Below are 15,680 nucleotides of genomic sequence, written 5' to 3'. Positions count from 1 at the left end.
GGACACGACTGAGTGACTGAACTGAACTGAGGAAGGTTCTGTTTCACATGGTGGGGGGGCTGGTCTAGGCTGCAACCTGGGTGCAGGGCAGCTCTTCATGTCCTGACTACAGGAGCAGCCGCTTCTTGGGTCAGGCTTTTCTCAAGGTATCCCTCGGGAGTGCGAAAATCTAAACCAATTCAGGAAAATACAGTGAAGTCTTTGCTCACATCATGTCCATTGATATCCCATTGGTCTAAGGAAACCGTATGACTGACTCCAACAGTAGTAGGACAGGGGAATAATTTGTGCCTGTTTTAGTGTAAGGAGCTACAAAGACACAGTGCAAAGGATATGAGGAATTAGGAGGAGTGAAGCATTAGCAGTGATAACCACGTCTACCACACTGTCTCACTATGCTGGTATCTCACAGCTGCTGCCAGGGTCCCTCTTGTCCCAACCACCAGCATGTCTAGCAGTAAAATTAGTAGGTCATATAATTTCTTTATGGAGAAGGAAATGGCACCCCACTCCAGTGTTCTTGCCTGGAGAATCCCAGGGATGGGGGAGCCTGGTGGGCTGCCGTCTATGGGGTCGCACAGAGTCGGACACGACTGAAGTGACTTAGCAGCAGCATAGTCTCTTTTGAATTTATAGTTTGAAGAGGAAGAGGTTTAGCATTTCTTACTGCTGCTGCTGCTGCTGCTGCTAAGTCACTTCAGTCGTGTCCGACTCTGTGTGACCCCATAGACGGAAGCCCAACAGGCTCCCCCGTCCCTGGGATTCTCCAGGCAAGAACACTGGAGTGGGTTGCCATTTCCTTCTCCAATGTGTGAAAGTGAAAAGTGAAGTCGCTCAGTCGTGTCCGACCCTTAGCGACCCCATGGACTGCAGCCTACCAGGCTTCTCCATCCATGGGATTTTCTAGGCAAGAGTACTGGAGTGGCTTGCCATTGCCTTCTCCTTTCTTACTGCTACGAAGAGAATTTCAGAGACTCTCCCTAGAGAGAGAGAGTGTGTGCTCAGAGTCTAAAAGCAAAGCCGGCAGACGCGGGAGACGCCCGGCTCCGGCGGCGCAGACGCGGGAGACGCCCGGCTCCGGCGGCGCAGACGCGGGAGACGCCCGGCTCCGGCGGCGCAGACGCGGGAGACGCCCGGCTCCGGCGGCGCAGACGCGGGAGACGCCCGGCTCCGGCGGCGCAGACGCGGGAGACGCCCGGCTCCGGCGGCGCAGACGCGGGAGACGCCCGGCTCCGGCGGCGCAGACGCGGGAGACGCCCGGCTCCGGCGGCGCAGACGCGGGAGACGCCCGGCTCCGGCGGCGCAGACGCGGGAGACGCCCGGCTCCGGCGCAACCGACCACGTGCAGAATCGTGGCTGAGATGAGCTACCCCGCGCCCAGGGTTAGGGCAGTGGCCGAGAGGAGCTGTACCACGTTCAGGAGGCGGTGGCTGCTTGGGCACCGGAGGGCCGAGAGGAGCTGATCTGCATTCAAAGCAGGAGGCGCGGCCTTGAGGAGATACCCCTCGTCCAAGGTAAGGTACAGCGGCTGCGGCTTGCTGGAGCAGCTGGGAAGAGATACTCCATGACCAAGTGGAATATAAGGATCCAGTGTTCTGGGGAGGAAGGAACAAGATGGCGGAGGGATAAGATGGCAAGACCACTTTCTCCCCCACAAATTCATCAAAAGAACATTTGAACGCGGAGTAAAGTCCACAAAACAACTTCTGAATACTGGCAGAGGACATCAGGCTCCCAGAAAAGCAGCCCATTGTCTTCTAAAGGATAGAGAAGAAATCCAGCTCCACCCACCAGAACACCGACACATGCTTCCCTAACCAGGGAACCCGGACAAGTCACCCGTCCAACCGCACACACAGCGAAGAAACTACGTAATAAAGAGAACTCCACAAACTGCAAGAAGAGGGAAAGGCCACCCCAAGCAAAGCAATATAAGCAAGATGAAGAGGCAGAGAAATACCCAGCAAGTAAAGGAACAAGATAATTGCCCACCAACACAAACAAAAGAAGAAGGTATAGGGAATTTACCTGATAAAGAATTTCAAATTTTGATGGTGAAAATGATTCAAAATCTTGAAAGCAAAATGGAGTTACACATAAATAACCTGGAGAAAAGGATTGAGAAGATGGAAGAAAGATTTAATAAGGACTTAGAAGAAATAAAAAAGAGTCAATATACAATGAATAATGCAATAGATGAGATCAGAAACACTCTGGAGGGAACAAACAGTAGAATAACAGAGGCAGAAGACAGGATAAGCGAACTAGAAGATAGAATTGTAGAAATAAATGAAACAGAGAGGAAAAAAGAAAAACGAATTAAAAGAAATGAGGACAATATTAGAGACCTCTGGGACAATGTTAAACGCTCCAACATTCGAATCATAGGAGTCCCAGAAGAAGAAGACAAAAAGAAAGACCATGAGAGAATACTTGAGGAGATAATAGTTGAAAACTTCCCTAAAATGGGGAAAGAAATAATCACCCAAGTCCAAGAAACCCAGAGAGTCCCCAACAGGATAAACCCAAGGCGAAATACTCCAAGACACATATTAATCAAATTAACAAAGATCAAACACAAAGAACAAATATGAAAAGCAGCAAGGGAAAAGCAGCAAATAACACATAAGGGGATTCCCATAAGGATAACAGCTGATCTTTCAACAGAAACTCTTCAGGCCAGAAGGGAGTGGCAAGACATACTTAAAGTGATGAAAGAAAATATCCTACAGCCCAGACTACTGTACCCAGCAAGGATCTCATTCAAATATGAAGGAGAAATCAAAAGCTTTACAGACAAGCAAAAGCTGAGGGAATTCAGCATCACCAAACCAGCTCTCCAACAAATGCTAAAGGATCTTCTATAGACAGGATACACAGAAAGAGTGTATAAACTTGAACCCAAAGCAATAAAGAAAATGGCTACGGGATCGTACTTATCAATAATTACCTTAAACGTAAATGGGTTGAAATTTTCAAAAAGGCTAGGAAACAATTCTCATAGCCATCAATAGTTCAGTGTTGAGTTCATGAATAGTTTTTAAAGTTTGGGACAAACTGTAGTATTTGCTATTTGAAGTACTATTTGTAATTGGCATATTACGATGTAACATTGGTCTTCATTTCCATCTTAAAATGCCTAAAAATGCCTAACAGGTTTTTAGATTTGTGAATTTTAGTTGAAATGTATTTTATGATGTTACTAAACCTGAAGAAATATTGAAATATTTCAGAGAACTTATTCACTGTACATTTAATTTATTTTATTTATAAAAGTTATGAACTGTAGAAAGTTTTACTTGTTGGGTCAAATGCTTGTTGCTTCAAATGCTTGTTGCATTTGAAGTGCTAGTTACAAGAAAATCAAATACCTTCAATGTATAAATGCTATTAAGTTTTTAAAGGACTCTGGAGTATAAGTAAGTTTGTTTAAAGAAATTTAGTCTGTTCAACTTGAAAAAAATAAATAAATAAAATTGGAAAAAAATAAAATAAAATAAAATAAAAAAATAAAATGTCAAAAAAATAAATAAATAAAAGCAAAGCCATGTGGAGTCATAGAATTTTACAGCCAGTAAGGACTCAAGAAAGTTTTTCATCTGTGGATTGGAGAAACTGGAGAAGACCTCATCAGTTCTCTCGTGCAGGAATTACAGGAGCCAGGGGCCAGACAGGTAACACAGGGGGGTGAATGAGACTGGTGGGGGCTGGAGACAGCTGCCCTCCCCACTTGAAGCCATTCAAACTCAGAGACTTGAAGTATTTCATGGCCAAGCAGAGTACTTCTGTGGGTCCCATTTGGCCAGTCTTTTTAACCCTAATTTGTAATCTAATGGCCCTCACCTGTAGGATCTTTCTCAGCATACACATTTCTCCCTCATCCCATAATTTGGCCCTTGTGTGAGTTGTAAAAGTCCCACAGAGGATTCTAACTGCCCCATCCCTGCCCAGCTGAAAGCCGCTAATTCCGTCCAGGCCCCTCATCCCACATAGGCTCAGTGGGCTCAGGTGATGTGTCCAACCTCACACAGCTAGTCACAGCCGAGCAGGGCTTAGACCCCAAGTCTCCACACCCCACTCAATCTCCACAATGCTGCATTTACTCACAGCTATGGTGTCTTCTGTCTTAAACAGTGACCCCAGGATCTTCCTGTTGGCTGCCAAGGATTAAAAGATGAATAGCGACTGAACTGAACTGAACTGAATCAGTGGTTTCAAGGAGTCCTGTGGGGCATGTGGCACATCGTGCAGATAAATTGCAACATTGTGTAGGTATAGGGACAGAACCGAAGGGAGCATAGCAAAGGGGCCTGAGAACTTCCAGTCTTCTGTTCCCTGAGAGTGTCAGCCACTCAGAGGAGTGGAGACCAGACGGCAGTGGGAAGGGATGTGGATTTATGCCACTCTCTCCCACTGTCATCAGCAGAGCTGGTGATCCTCTACCCTTTAGAACATGGGACCTTGAAGAGGTTTGTTTATTCATTTTCATTCATGTGAATGGATTCCAAGTGGGCAGGTCAAAGTCAATAGATTAGAGACAGAGAGAGAGATTGAAGTTCTGGAAGTAAAATTTTGCAAAGGACACTCACATTTATTCAAATAACTATTTAGCAGGACCTAATCTGTGTCAATATTTGACACTGTCCTAGGTTCTAGGGATAAGCACTGAATAAGTCTCTACTCTCATAGCAATTATACTGCAGCAGGCAAGACAGACAAAAACCAAATGAACAAACCAGATAGTTTCAAATGACCATGACTATATTCACGAAGATATTAAACAGGGTGAGGTGATGACCGGTGACAGGGTTTGTGGGTGGGGAGGGGGCAAGCCACCCGCCCTCCAAGCCTGCTTTTAGACGCACTTCAGTCTCATTGAGCCAAATCTGGCCAATAAATTCAGCTCCACAGCCGTGAGTGGCAGGGCTGCTATTCCTGGACCATATGTCTGTACAGAGGGATTGGGGTTGAAAGGTCAGCTGGAAGCTCTGGTCCTGGCCAACTGGGTTGTGTGCAGAGGCTGAAGCCAAGTTTGGCTATGAGAGCTGTATTAAGCTTGCCAAGCAGTGGTGAAGCTCAGCAGCTCCAGACACAGAGCCGCGTTTGGGGCTTGGTTTCTGGAGCCACGGAGCAGTGACACTTTCCCCAATTAACTAGGTGACACGGGACACTCAGTGCCTTCAGTGTTAGCCACCATAGGCTGGGCTCTGAACGCCCCAGACAGACGGTTCCTATGCAGCCTGCCTTTCTTGCCCAGGACTGAGGCTGAGTGGAGTTCATGTGGGAACAAGTGTCTTCTGCGACCTGAATCTTGGGTGAGTGTGACTTAGGGGTGAGGGGAGCAATGAGGTACTCGGGGTGAGAGCAGGCGGGGTGTCCTATTCGGTGCTCTGCCTTTCTGGTGTTTGAGCTTCTCTTTTTGCTCTTGTTGGATTTTCAGTCTTGAGAAGAAAAGGGAACTGAACTGATTACTCCGGAGGCAAGGACCGTGGAACATTTCGCAAACCATCACTTTGAACTTATATTTATCTCAGTTCCTTTTTCTCTATTGTGGGATAACACTCTTTGCCCTGATTACCCTACAGAGATGTTTTGTATATATCAAACAAGATGTGGACTTAAGAAATCCCTTCTTAAGTACTTATGATGCTCTAAGGCCATAAGGTGGTATTATTTTTACTATTATTTTTTTATACCCAGGTGGCATATCAGGCACGAAGGTGATGAATGTTATGTACCTACGTGATCACTAGTCCAAGTGTGTGTTCTTTGTTGTTGAAAGTGTCCAGAGAAGTTCATTTCAACAAGCATTAATACACTAAGAACTGGAGATTTAAAAAATGTTCAAGACTCAGTCCCTGGCCTGGGGAGGATCTAAGTGGAGTGAGAGTGAACTGTTTCCCAAAACAACATGTATATAATTGAGGAGATACTTATGCAGCTTTCTGATAGATGATCTAGATTACATTTCCCAGTGTGTGTGTGTAATGCTGTATTTTTCTAAGTTTGATGTCTGCTGGCTGGACTCTGAAGCAGGACCTGCAAGTCTTTGGAAGGCCCCCGCCTCATTTGCCTGTCCCAACCCTGCTGCCTGATCTGGGTTCTGTCACTGACAATTCCTGGCCAGGTAGTGATTGATAACTGAATAGTTGCCCTTTCAGAGGTTTCCATTTTTACAGAGATTACTTTGATAATAAAAGCTGCAAATGTGAGACTTCCCCAGTGGTCTAGTGGTTAAGACTCTGCACTCCCACTGCAGGGAACACACGTTTGATCCCTGATTAGGGAAATAAGATCTCACAGCTGTGTGGCATGACCAAAAATTCAAAAATAATAAAAATATAGTAAAAATTAAAAAAATTAAAAATGTTAGAGCTAGAACAGATCTTGAAGACCATCTTGTTTAATGATCTTTAAAAAGCCATAAAGTCTCCAAGTGAAAGCAGTTTGGAAGCCATTGCACATTAAGTAAAAACAGGTCTGGTGAACTTGAGGTAGGAGATGTGAAAACTTCTTACTCAACCTCCCCACTCCCTGCCATACATATTCTCAGCTTGAAAACCACTGCTTTAGTCTGTACATAAGTTAGTGGAGTCTCTGAGTGAAGTCATCCTGTCAAGATCACACAGCAAGAAAGTGGCAAGTCCAGGCTCTGTATGTACTTTTCACGGTGAAGACCCTCACTTGACTAAAGATATGCCCCTCTAAGGACTCCACCCACTGGAAGAGGAGTGCCTGCCTGAATCCTGCCCGACTGGCCACGTATCTGCCTTGAATGGAATAATTTGGGCTGAAAGCAGCTCAGAAATGTGGGACCTGATGTTTGGTGATGGCTCCAGGGCATCTAGGATGCATTTGGTCCTTGACTGAGAGTCTGCAAATGGAAGACAGGTCAGCCAAGTGTGTTTGTCTCCTTTTCCTCAGGAGCGGCCAGCCGCCTGGTAAATCCCAGTTCTGAAGTGCTCACTTCTGCAGAGCTGCTTCTAATGGAACAAGACAGCTGGAGCTGTGGGACTGGGACCAGGCAGTTAATGGGTTTGAGCTCTGGTGGCTGCCTTCAGTCTCACCTACCATTGCTCTTAGCCCCCACAAACCCCAAGCCAGCAAAGAGATGGACAGAGGAGAGGGTATCAAGCCATCTGTCCCCACCACCGCCTCCCGCCACCATCCAACCCAGGAAGAGGAAGGGTTTTGGAGAGGGGCTGCCAGGAGACCGTGACCAGATGCAAGTCTACCCCCCCGGGGCTCATGGCCTCTGAGGCGGGGCTGGGGCCAGCCAGGGCAGGGGTGCTCTGGGGGCTCCTGCCGCACAAGGCAGACAAGGTGGGGAAGGAAGAGTGATGAGCTGGGATCCGGGAGCCCAGGCTTCCAGTCCCAACGCGTTAGGCCTGGGAAGGTGGCTCCCCCGCTGCCCGGGCAGCTGCAGGAGCCTTGGGCGCCTCTCTTCTCTCCCTTGTGCTCCTGCCTCATACTTTCAGGGCTTTTCTCCTTTGCTGGAAACCTGATGGCTCCTCGTGGCCTCTGGATTAAATCCACTGGCTTTCCCTGGGCAATCAAGCCTCGGGCTTGGTTACAGCCCACCTCTCAATCTTATCTCCCATCCATCCACACAAATAGTTGGGTTTCTCTCCAGGCCTTTGTTGTCAAAACCTTTCACCCACCGGCTCATTCAGATACCATCCTTTTTTTAAAGTTGTCAAGTCCCAGATCAAATGCTCCTTCCTTCAAGACATATTCCCTAATCTCGCTTGTGATCTTTCTTTCCTAAATGATCCCAACCAGTTTTTTTATCCCATAGATGGCCAGTTTCCTGAGGCAGTGCCTGCATCTCCTCTTTTGCATCCCAGCAGGACCTGTGAATGGATGAATAAATGAGCCGCTTTACGGCTCAGTTTCCTCAGCCGAAACATAGGAAAATCCTGTAGGGTTGTTGTGAGGATTAAAATAGTTAATTGGCTCTCAGACTTTTCTTGGATGGTAGCACTGAGTAAGTAAAAGTGAAGTCGCTCAGTCTGTCCGACTCTTTGTGACCCCTTGGACCACCAGGCTCCTCTGTCCAAGGGATTTTCCAGGCAAGAATACTGGAGTGGGTTGCCATTGCCTTCTCCAGGAGATCTTCCCGACCCAGGGATTGAACCCGGGTCTCCTGCATTGTAGGCAGACGATTTACCGTCTGAGCCACCAGGGAAGTTGTAGCACAGAGTCGCAAGAGCAATAATTACTGTTCTGTGATCACTGCAGACTGGAGAAGGTGGAGCTGGTCCTACTGGAGATGGGAGTGGGGAGGGAAGGTGGCTGAGGGTCTCCTAAGCCCCAGGTGATATTGTCTTCCTCCTTATTCCCATAATCTTTCTCATCCATTTCAGGATATGCAGACAAAGCTCAGTTAGAGAGCTCTCTAAAATATTTCGTTTTCGTGGGATGGATCTAACTTTCCTCGAGATGCTCAGAATTCCTAGTACATAGCAGAATGTTGGTTCATAATAAACTTTCAAATCTGAATTAACCAGATTTTATTAGGATGATAAGAGCTCCAATTTATGGAACATCTACTGTGTACCAGGCATTGTGACAGGCATTTTACGTTATCATCTCATCTAATCCTCCCAGTGACTCTGTAAGTTGGGTATTACTATGTTCATTTTACAGACAAGGAGACAGAAGGTCAAGGAAGATAAATAAGCAGGAATGTTGACCTGGGATCCAGGACTTCTTTGAAGTCATGCAGCTAATAAGGGTAGACAGGGAGTCAATCCCAGGGCTGTGTGATTTCAAAGCAAATTTTCTCCTCTGCATCAGTGTTTTGGAACCCTGGACTGCCATTAGCACCATCTGATCAACTTAAAGAAATGCCGGCACCAATGACCCTCAGACCATTTCTTGGTGTGGGACTTTGCAATTAATTTTTTTCTAAAGCTCCCAGGAGTGCATTTGGCAATGAGAACCACTGTATTATGCCAAAAGAAAAAAAATACTGGACGTAAATTCTAGATATCTTGTCTTAGCCTTGTACAAAAAGGAGGGAAAGGAGGAAGAGGAGGGAGAATTCTCTCATCACGTATGTGTTTTCATTTCTCACACTAATTAATTTTTCTTTAATTAAAAATTTTTTTTTCTTTTTTCTTTTAATTTTAATTGGAGGCTAATTACTTTACAATATTGTATTGGTTTTGCCTTACATTGACATGAATCTGCCCCGGGTGTACATATGTTCCCCATCTTGAACCCCCCTCCCACATCCCTCCCCATCCCATCCCTCTGGGTCATCCCAGGGCACCAGCCCTGAGCATCCTGTATCAGGCATCGAACCTGGACTGGCGATTCATTTCACATATGATAATATACGTATTTCAATGCCATTCTCCCAAACCATCCCACCCTCGCCCTCTCCCGCAGAGTCCAAAAGACTGTTCTATACATCTGTGTCTCTTTTGCTGTCTCGCATACAGGGTCATCGTTACCATCTTTCTAAATTCCATATATATGCGTTAGAATACTGTATTGGCGTTTTTCTTTCTGGCTTGCTTCACTCTGTATAATGGGCTCCAGTTTCATCCACCTCATTAGAACTGATTCAAATGTATTCTTTTTAATTGCTGAGTAATACTCCATTGTGTATATGTACCACAGCTTTCTTATCCATTCGTCTGCAAATGGACATCTAGGTTGGTTCCATGTCCTGGCTAGTATGAACAGTGCTGCGATGAACATTGGAGTACATGTGTCTCTTTCAATTCTGGTTTCCTTGGTGTGTATGCCCAGGAGTGGGATTGCTGGGTCGTATGGCAGTTCTATTTCCAGTCTTTAAAGGAATCTCCACACTGTTCTTCATAGTGGCTGTACTAGTTTGCATTCCCACCAACAGTGTAAGAGGGTTCCACACAAATTAATTTTTAAAAGTTCCTAGTGACTTTGATTTCAAAGCAAGGCCCTGAATGCTATCTTTTCTTTTTCGCATCCCTTACAGCATTTAATCCAGAACCTCTGCCCACCTCCTACTCAATAAATATTTGTTTAGTGAGTTGAAAATAGTAAATTTTGAAGGAACCTAACTCAGGCTCTGTTATATTTTATGTTTTATTGATCATTTCTTCTGTTTCAAAGGCCTTAAATAGAGAAGAAAATCCTACCTTTGGTTCAGTTTGGGTTCGGTTAGGCAGTGTGACTCAGAATTCATATAGACCGTGCAGAAGTCAGTGGACCCTCCCTAAAACCCCCAGGCATTCACTCTTGCGACTCTGTGCTACAACTTCCCTGGTGGCATTCACGGGCGCTGCTGCTGGGCACCTGAGCACACGCGCACTCAGCATCACCTTTGTTTGCATTTACTCGGAAATGTTCTTAGTTTTTGTGTGTGTTCTGACTCCTCCCTGAGATTGTGACCATTTTTGAGGAGTGAGAGACAGATCTCGATTTTATATCTCCCTTCACAGTGTCTGGAATGTTGACCTGTACCCATGGTACAGAAATGCTGCTGACTAGATGACAGACTTATGTTTATTTAACTTTTCTTTGATGAATAGAAAACAGGTAGCAGTGGCTTGTCAGTCATCTCCATTAAAGCACCAAGAGACATGGAGTTGGTGGTGGTGAGGAGCTAATGTTAACTTGTGCTAAGGGGTGAGGAAAGGCATCTCACAATGTTCCTTTTTCGAGCCATTCAGTTCTACCAATTCCCTGATCCCAGAGAGACAGTGGTGAGTGATCCTGCAAAGAGATCTTAGCTCCCTGCCCAGGAATTGAACCTGGGTATACTGGATGAAAACCAGGAATCCTAGCCAACCAGGGACTTGCGGCTAGAAGCAAAGTGGCCCTGGCTCTTTCCCCTGTTGGAAAGCAAGAATGTTTCATGGAGGCAAAAGCTATAAAAGTAGGTAAAAAGTTTATTAGAGACACAGTGTAACATGTATTGGAGAGCACACAGGAAAACAGTTTATTTGAGACAAAAGTATTGGAGAAGGAAATGGCAACCCACTCCAGTGCTCTTGCCTGGAGAATCCCAGGGACGGGGGAGCCTGGTGGGCTGCCGTCTATGGGGTCGCACAGAGTCGGACACGACTGAAGCAACTTAGCAGCAGCAGCAGCAAGGAAGAAATACACACCCAGAAAGGAAGAGTATGAGCATCCTCTGTCATGTGAGGATACTCTTACTGTGAGGAGGAGCACAGTAGGTCTGAAGCTAGGCAGAAATACACAGCCGGAGAGGAGTGTGGGCATCCTGAATGAGGAGGAGCGCAGTAAAGAGGTGATTTAAAGCACTTATGTAGGACTGTCCTTCTGGGTCTTCTTGCGTGTGCTCAGATGCTTGGTCATGTCTGACTTCTTGCGACCCCATGGACTGTAGCCAGCTAGGCTCCTCTGTTCAAGGGATTCTTCTAGCAAGAATACTGGAGTGAGGGGCCATTTCCTCCATTTCCTCCTCCAGGGGATCTTCCTGACCCAGGGATTGAACCGACGTCTCTCCTGTCTCCTGCATTGGCAGGATGATTCTTTACCACCAGCGCCACCTGGGAAGCTTGTCTTTGTTTACACTGGCCAATTATCTTGTTACTTTGTTCGTATCTGAGTGTTCCTAGGACCCTCCCCAAGATGTGTTGGCAGCTTTTTGCTAAGATGGGTCCCACTGCAGGGGGCTGTGGCTGCATGTTCACACTTTTTATGGCATGGGGCCCATGGAGCCCACTCCCTTTTTGACCCCAAGGAGGCGTCCTGCGCTTGTGCAGACAGGGAAGTCTTCCTTGTTCTCAAGGGGGAGCACCTTAACCTCTCTACTTTTGCAGAGTTCAGCTTTTGCCATAGCTTTGTCCTTGGAGCCTGAGTGAGGACAATGCTTGATTTCTACCGCACTTGACAAACACCAGCTGTCCAGCCTAGAGGCCCATCTTTCTCCCACCGCACTACCACGTGCTGGGTTGGTGTCAGGTACTGGGAAGGGCTGGTCTTTGGTGCTAAAGATTTTATATTTCCATGGAGCTTATTTTTTTCCTTAAAGACAAGTTCAAAACTATGATCAGAGGCCTTTAAGCTAATTTTTAGTGCTACTGCAATGATTTGGGCATCTGGCTTAGTGTCTTGAGTGGGCTCGCTGAGATGACCACCACACTTTATCTCCTCTTCCGTTTCACTGCAAACATCTGAAGTGTGCATTTTGTTTACCTTTGTACTACAGAGCCTGGCGTGGTGCCTGACACAGAGCATGCTTGTGAGTGCCTGCAGATTCACTGAACAAATGGATTTGTATATTTTGCTTGGTTCTCTCAGGGTCTAAGTCTTTTGCCTGAGGGCCATCTCTCCTCTTGGAGCACTGCTGAATAGGCAAGAGGTAGTTAATAAAAAATTTAGAAATACCCAGACTTGTCCTAAGTGTGCCGTTCAGTATGGATTTCTAGCTCAAATAGTACATGAGTAAACTGAGTTAAAGTTGGGAGCTCTGATGGAGGTGTGTTGTGATTTTCAGTTCAGGTTTTGGCATTTAGAAATGACTTAGTTCCTCTATGTTACTCTTTTTCTCCCTTAAATTCAGATCCTTCCTAGGCAATTTTAGACACTCTGTACTTGGAAACTACTTCTTGAAATAGAACCTGCTTTTTTTCCCCCCAAAGAAGGCCTTGTTAGTTTCTGCCTTGGGGTTTGGGTTTACTCTGGCTCTGTGTTTTATTGTATCTTTTTTTTTTTTTTGAAGCTAAATGTGGTCAACAGTGTCAGCATTTCAGAGGACATCAAGCCCTTACCCGGGCTTCCTGGCATTGGAAACATGAACTACCCATCCAGCAGTCCAGGATCTCTGGTTAAGCACATCTGTGCCATCTGTGGGGACAGATCCTCAGGTATGTACAGAGGCAGACACCCCTCCCAAGTGCCCCATGCAACGGCGGTCCCAGAGAGGACACCTGTTCTACTTCCCACTTGGCTCCTTTGTACCAATGAGGAATAAAGAGTCCTTTAGGATGACCCAAGCTGGGGCCCAGGCTGTAAATGTCTGTCACCACAGTCTTGATGAATTTAAAGCATGATTTCACTTTAGGCGGTTAGATTTATAGGAAACTTTTCAGGAAGCTTCTCTGGAGTTACTGTGTTGCATGTGTGTCTGGGATAAAGAAATGGCTGTGATGAGCAAGTATTTCAATCTAGAGTCTCTTTAATTTTCAAAAATTATTTTTATAATCTGAAAATAATGTCTTAATGTACAAAATATGGGAGAACTAGAAAGTTATCAGTGAAAACTAAAAAAGTTATCTATAATGTTCCCAACAAAGAGAAATTCTTTGATATTTTAGCAAATTTCCTTCTACAACTGTCTAGGATTTTAACATGTTTCCCTGGGTGGAAATTATTGTTTTCCCTGATTTTATTCTCTTTATCTTCTTCCACTTTTGCCCAAATTATTTCTTTCCTGACTTCTCTCCCCACCTCGCCAAAATTCCTGCCCCTCTACTCCCCATCTCAACAATTTTGATAATAATTGAATCTCTGATTTGATGAAAGAGAAGATGAGGAAGATTTCTATGTCTGTCTATGATGGCTGGCAATATTTTCTCTGCTTTTTATTGCCACTAAAGTTACTGCAAAATGTCACTCCATTGAAAGTTCCCAGTGCCTGGAACTTAGCTACATGGCTAGTGTTTGCTTGTTCTCAAAAAGTTGTTCCCAAATTGTGCAGATTTGGCCATTGCCATAGCGACAGAATTCCAGCCACACCCTGATAGAGAGTTTTTTTCTGCTATGGTTTAATTGAAGTTGGGCTGTTCATTCATATATGGGAGAACCATGGAAATGATAAGTTGGTCCCATGTTTCTTAATGACAAATACTTCAGAGCTGAGAGCATTATTTGTTATTCTATGTGTTCAGTAAATCGGTGTAGTCAGCTGATTAGACACAGACTAACTTCATCAAGCAGGCTATCTCTAGCCACCATTGCACCTTAAAGTGGCTTCCTCTAAAATATAAGCTCCTGGGATCCAGATATTAACATTGGTTAGTTCTCAGGGACTTCAGATTCACCAGATTAGAAAGTAATATCAGGTCTATAGGTAAACTGCATCACATGTCACTCTCAGGAATCAAACATAAATTTGTTTTGCATAATTTGTCTTGTTGTTCAAGTCTCACAATTTCAACCAATTGAGCACAGCTGCCTGGTGTGTAGTATTGGGAAGACGTCTACCTAGAAAGCCTCCTTTTAAAAAACATTTATGTCTTTGGTTGTGCGGGGTCTTAATTGGGCATTTGAGATCCTTTTAGTTGTGGTATGCAGGATCTTTTTTAGTTGCAGCACATGGGATCTAGCTCCCTGACCAGGTACTGAACTCGAGCCCCTTGCATTCGGAGTACAGAGTCTTAAGCCACTGGGCCACCCAGGAAGTCCATGGTAACTGATTCTTGCTGCCTGTGTGGTCATGTGTGAAGTGGCTCGCCTGACACAAATTAGCCATCCTTGGCTGGGGTCACGGAAAACTGGATGTGTGGAGCAGGTAATAAGGACAGTGAAAGAGGTAACAGATTATCCTGGATCAAGTAAAAGCACCTTCCATCAGATCTTTATGTCACATCTCAAGATTACACGTCAAGTTATGCCATAAACGTCATATAGCAGTTTATTCCTCTGATAGGCAATAATATTTGAAAAATGTATAAGTTAGTTTCTTGTATGTAGTTTATGATAAAGGATAATAGTTCGCAGTGAGATTCTTAAGTCCTTGGACTTCAGTTATGGAGAAATAGGAGTGAAACTGAGGTTGTTTCCCTGCTAGATAATACACAACAATCGTAAATATTTTTATTTTTTATGTACATTAACGTCTTGAATGAAGGCAGAACATTTTGCTTAACTAACATAAGAATTGCCCTATTAAATAAATGGAAGCGAAGTCTTGGGTCAGGACTTTTTTAAGAACATTCTCTGGAACTGGTGATTCCAGAGAATGGCTTCTAGAGGGTAGACACAAGGAAGGGCAAATTTACTCTGCCTTGGTTTGGTTCCTGTCATCAAGCTTGCGTTCTCCGCTACTTGTTCTTTGCTTTTGTTCCCATTGCCGAGGTGATGTGCTAGTTTTTCTGGGGAGAGCCCAGAGGTTCTTCTGAATGAAAGACCCAGATAAACACAAGAACAACTTAAGGAATGTCCTTCTCTTGTGGCCAGGAAAGCACTACGGTGTGTACAGCTGTGAAGGCTGCAAAGGGTTCTTCAAGAGAACCATCAGGAAAGACCTCATCTACACGTGCCGGGATAACAAAGACTGCCTCATTGACAAGCGCCAGCGCAACCGCTGTCAGTACTGCCGCTATCAGAAGTGCCTGGTCACGGGCATGAAGAGGGAAGGTAAGCGTCCTGCTACCCTGCTCTCCACTCAGGGGGAGGGCAGTTTGCGTATATACGTAATGGAAAGTGCAGGACAAGGAAAGAGTCTGAAGCGGAGGAGGCAATGACTTTGGGTACCGTGATTTTTCAAGTGCTGCAACTGAATGCCTTCTGCCCTGGTAAGTGTGTATCCCTAAGCAAAGCGAGCAGGAATGTCTTCCTTCACTATTCTCACCTGTCCTGGACCTCAGATGATGGTCCAAACGGGACCCATTCTTTTCCTCTTCCAGTATCTGGGCAGTGTTAGAGCTGAGGTCTCAGGCTGCTGGCCCTCCATGGAGCGTCAGACTGACCTTCTGGGCAGAGCTGACTCTCCACTC

General features: G+C 45.4%; 1 protein-coding gene across 3 annotated transcripts in view; it reads left to right on the top strand.

The window, feature by feature from the left end:
* The window catches only part of RXRG (retinoid X receptor gamma), a 54,097-nt gene that overhangs the window by 21,351 nt on the left and 17,066 nt on the right, over nt 1-15,680 (top strand). For 2 of the 3 annotated variants that reach the window (XM_055402903.2, XM_055402904.2), the window contains exons 3-4: nt 12,683-12,827; nt 15,142-15,321. In XM_055402903.2, the coding sequence (XP_055258878.1) occupies nt 12,683-12,827; nt 15,142-15,321 (325 nt within the window). Of the gene's footprint in view, nt 1-5,179; nt 5,316-12,682; nt 12,828-15,141; nt 15,322-15,680 lie in introns of those variants that run through there. The other variant, XM_088835991.1, reaches the window with a different exon arrangement.

The sequence above is a fragment of the Moschus berezovskii genome, chromosome 4 (genome assembly GCF_049115385.1).
Source record: "Moschus berezovskii isolate FMDL1 chromosome 4, NW_MosBer_1.0, whole genome shotgun sequence".
NCBI lineage: Eukaryota > Metazoa > Chordata > Mammalia > Artiodactyla > Moschidae > Moschus > Moschus berezovskii.
This window is presented reverse-complemented; position numbering and strand designations above follow the sequence as displayed.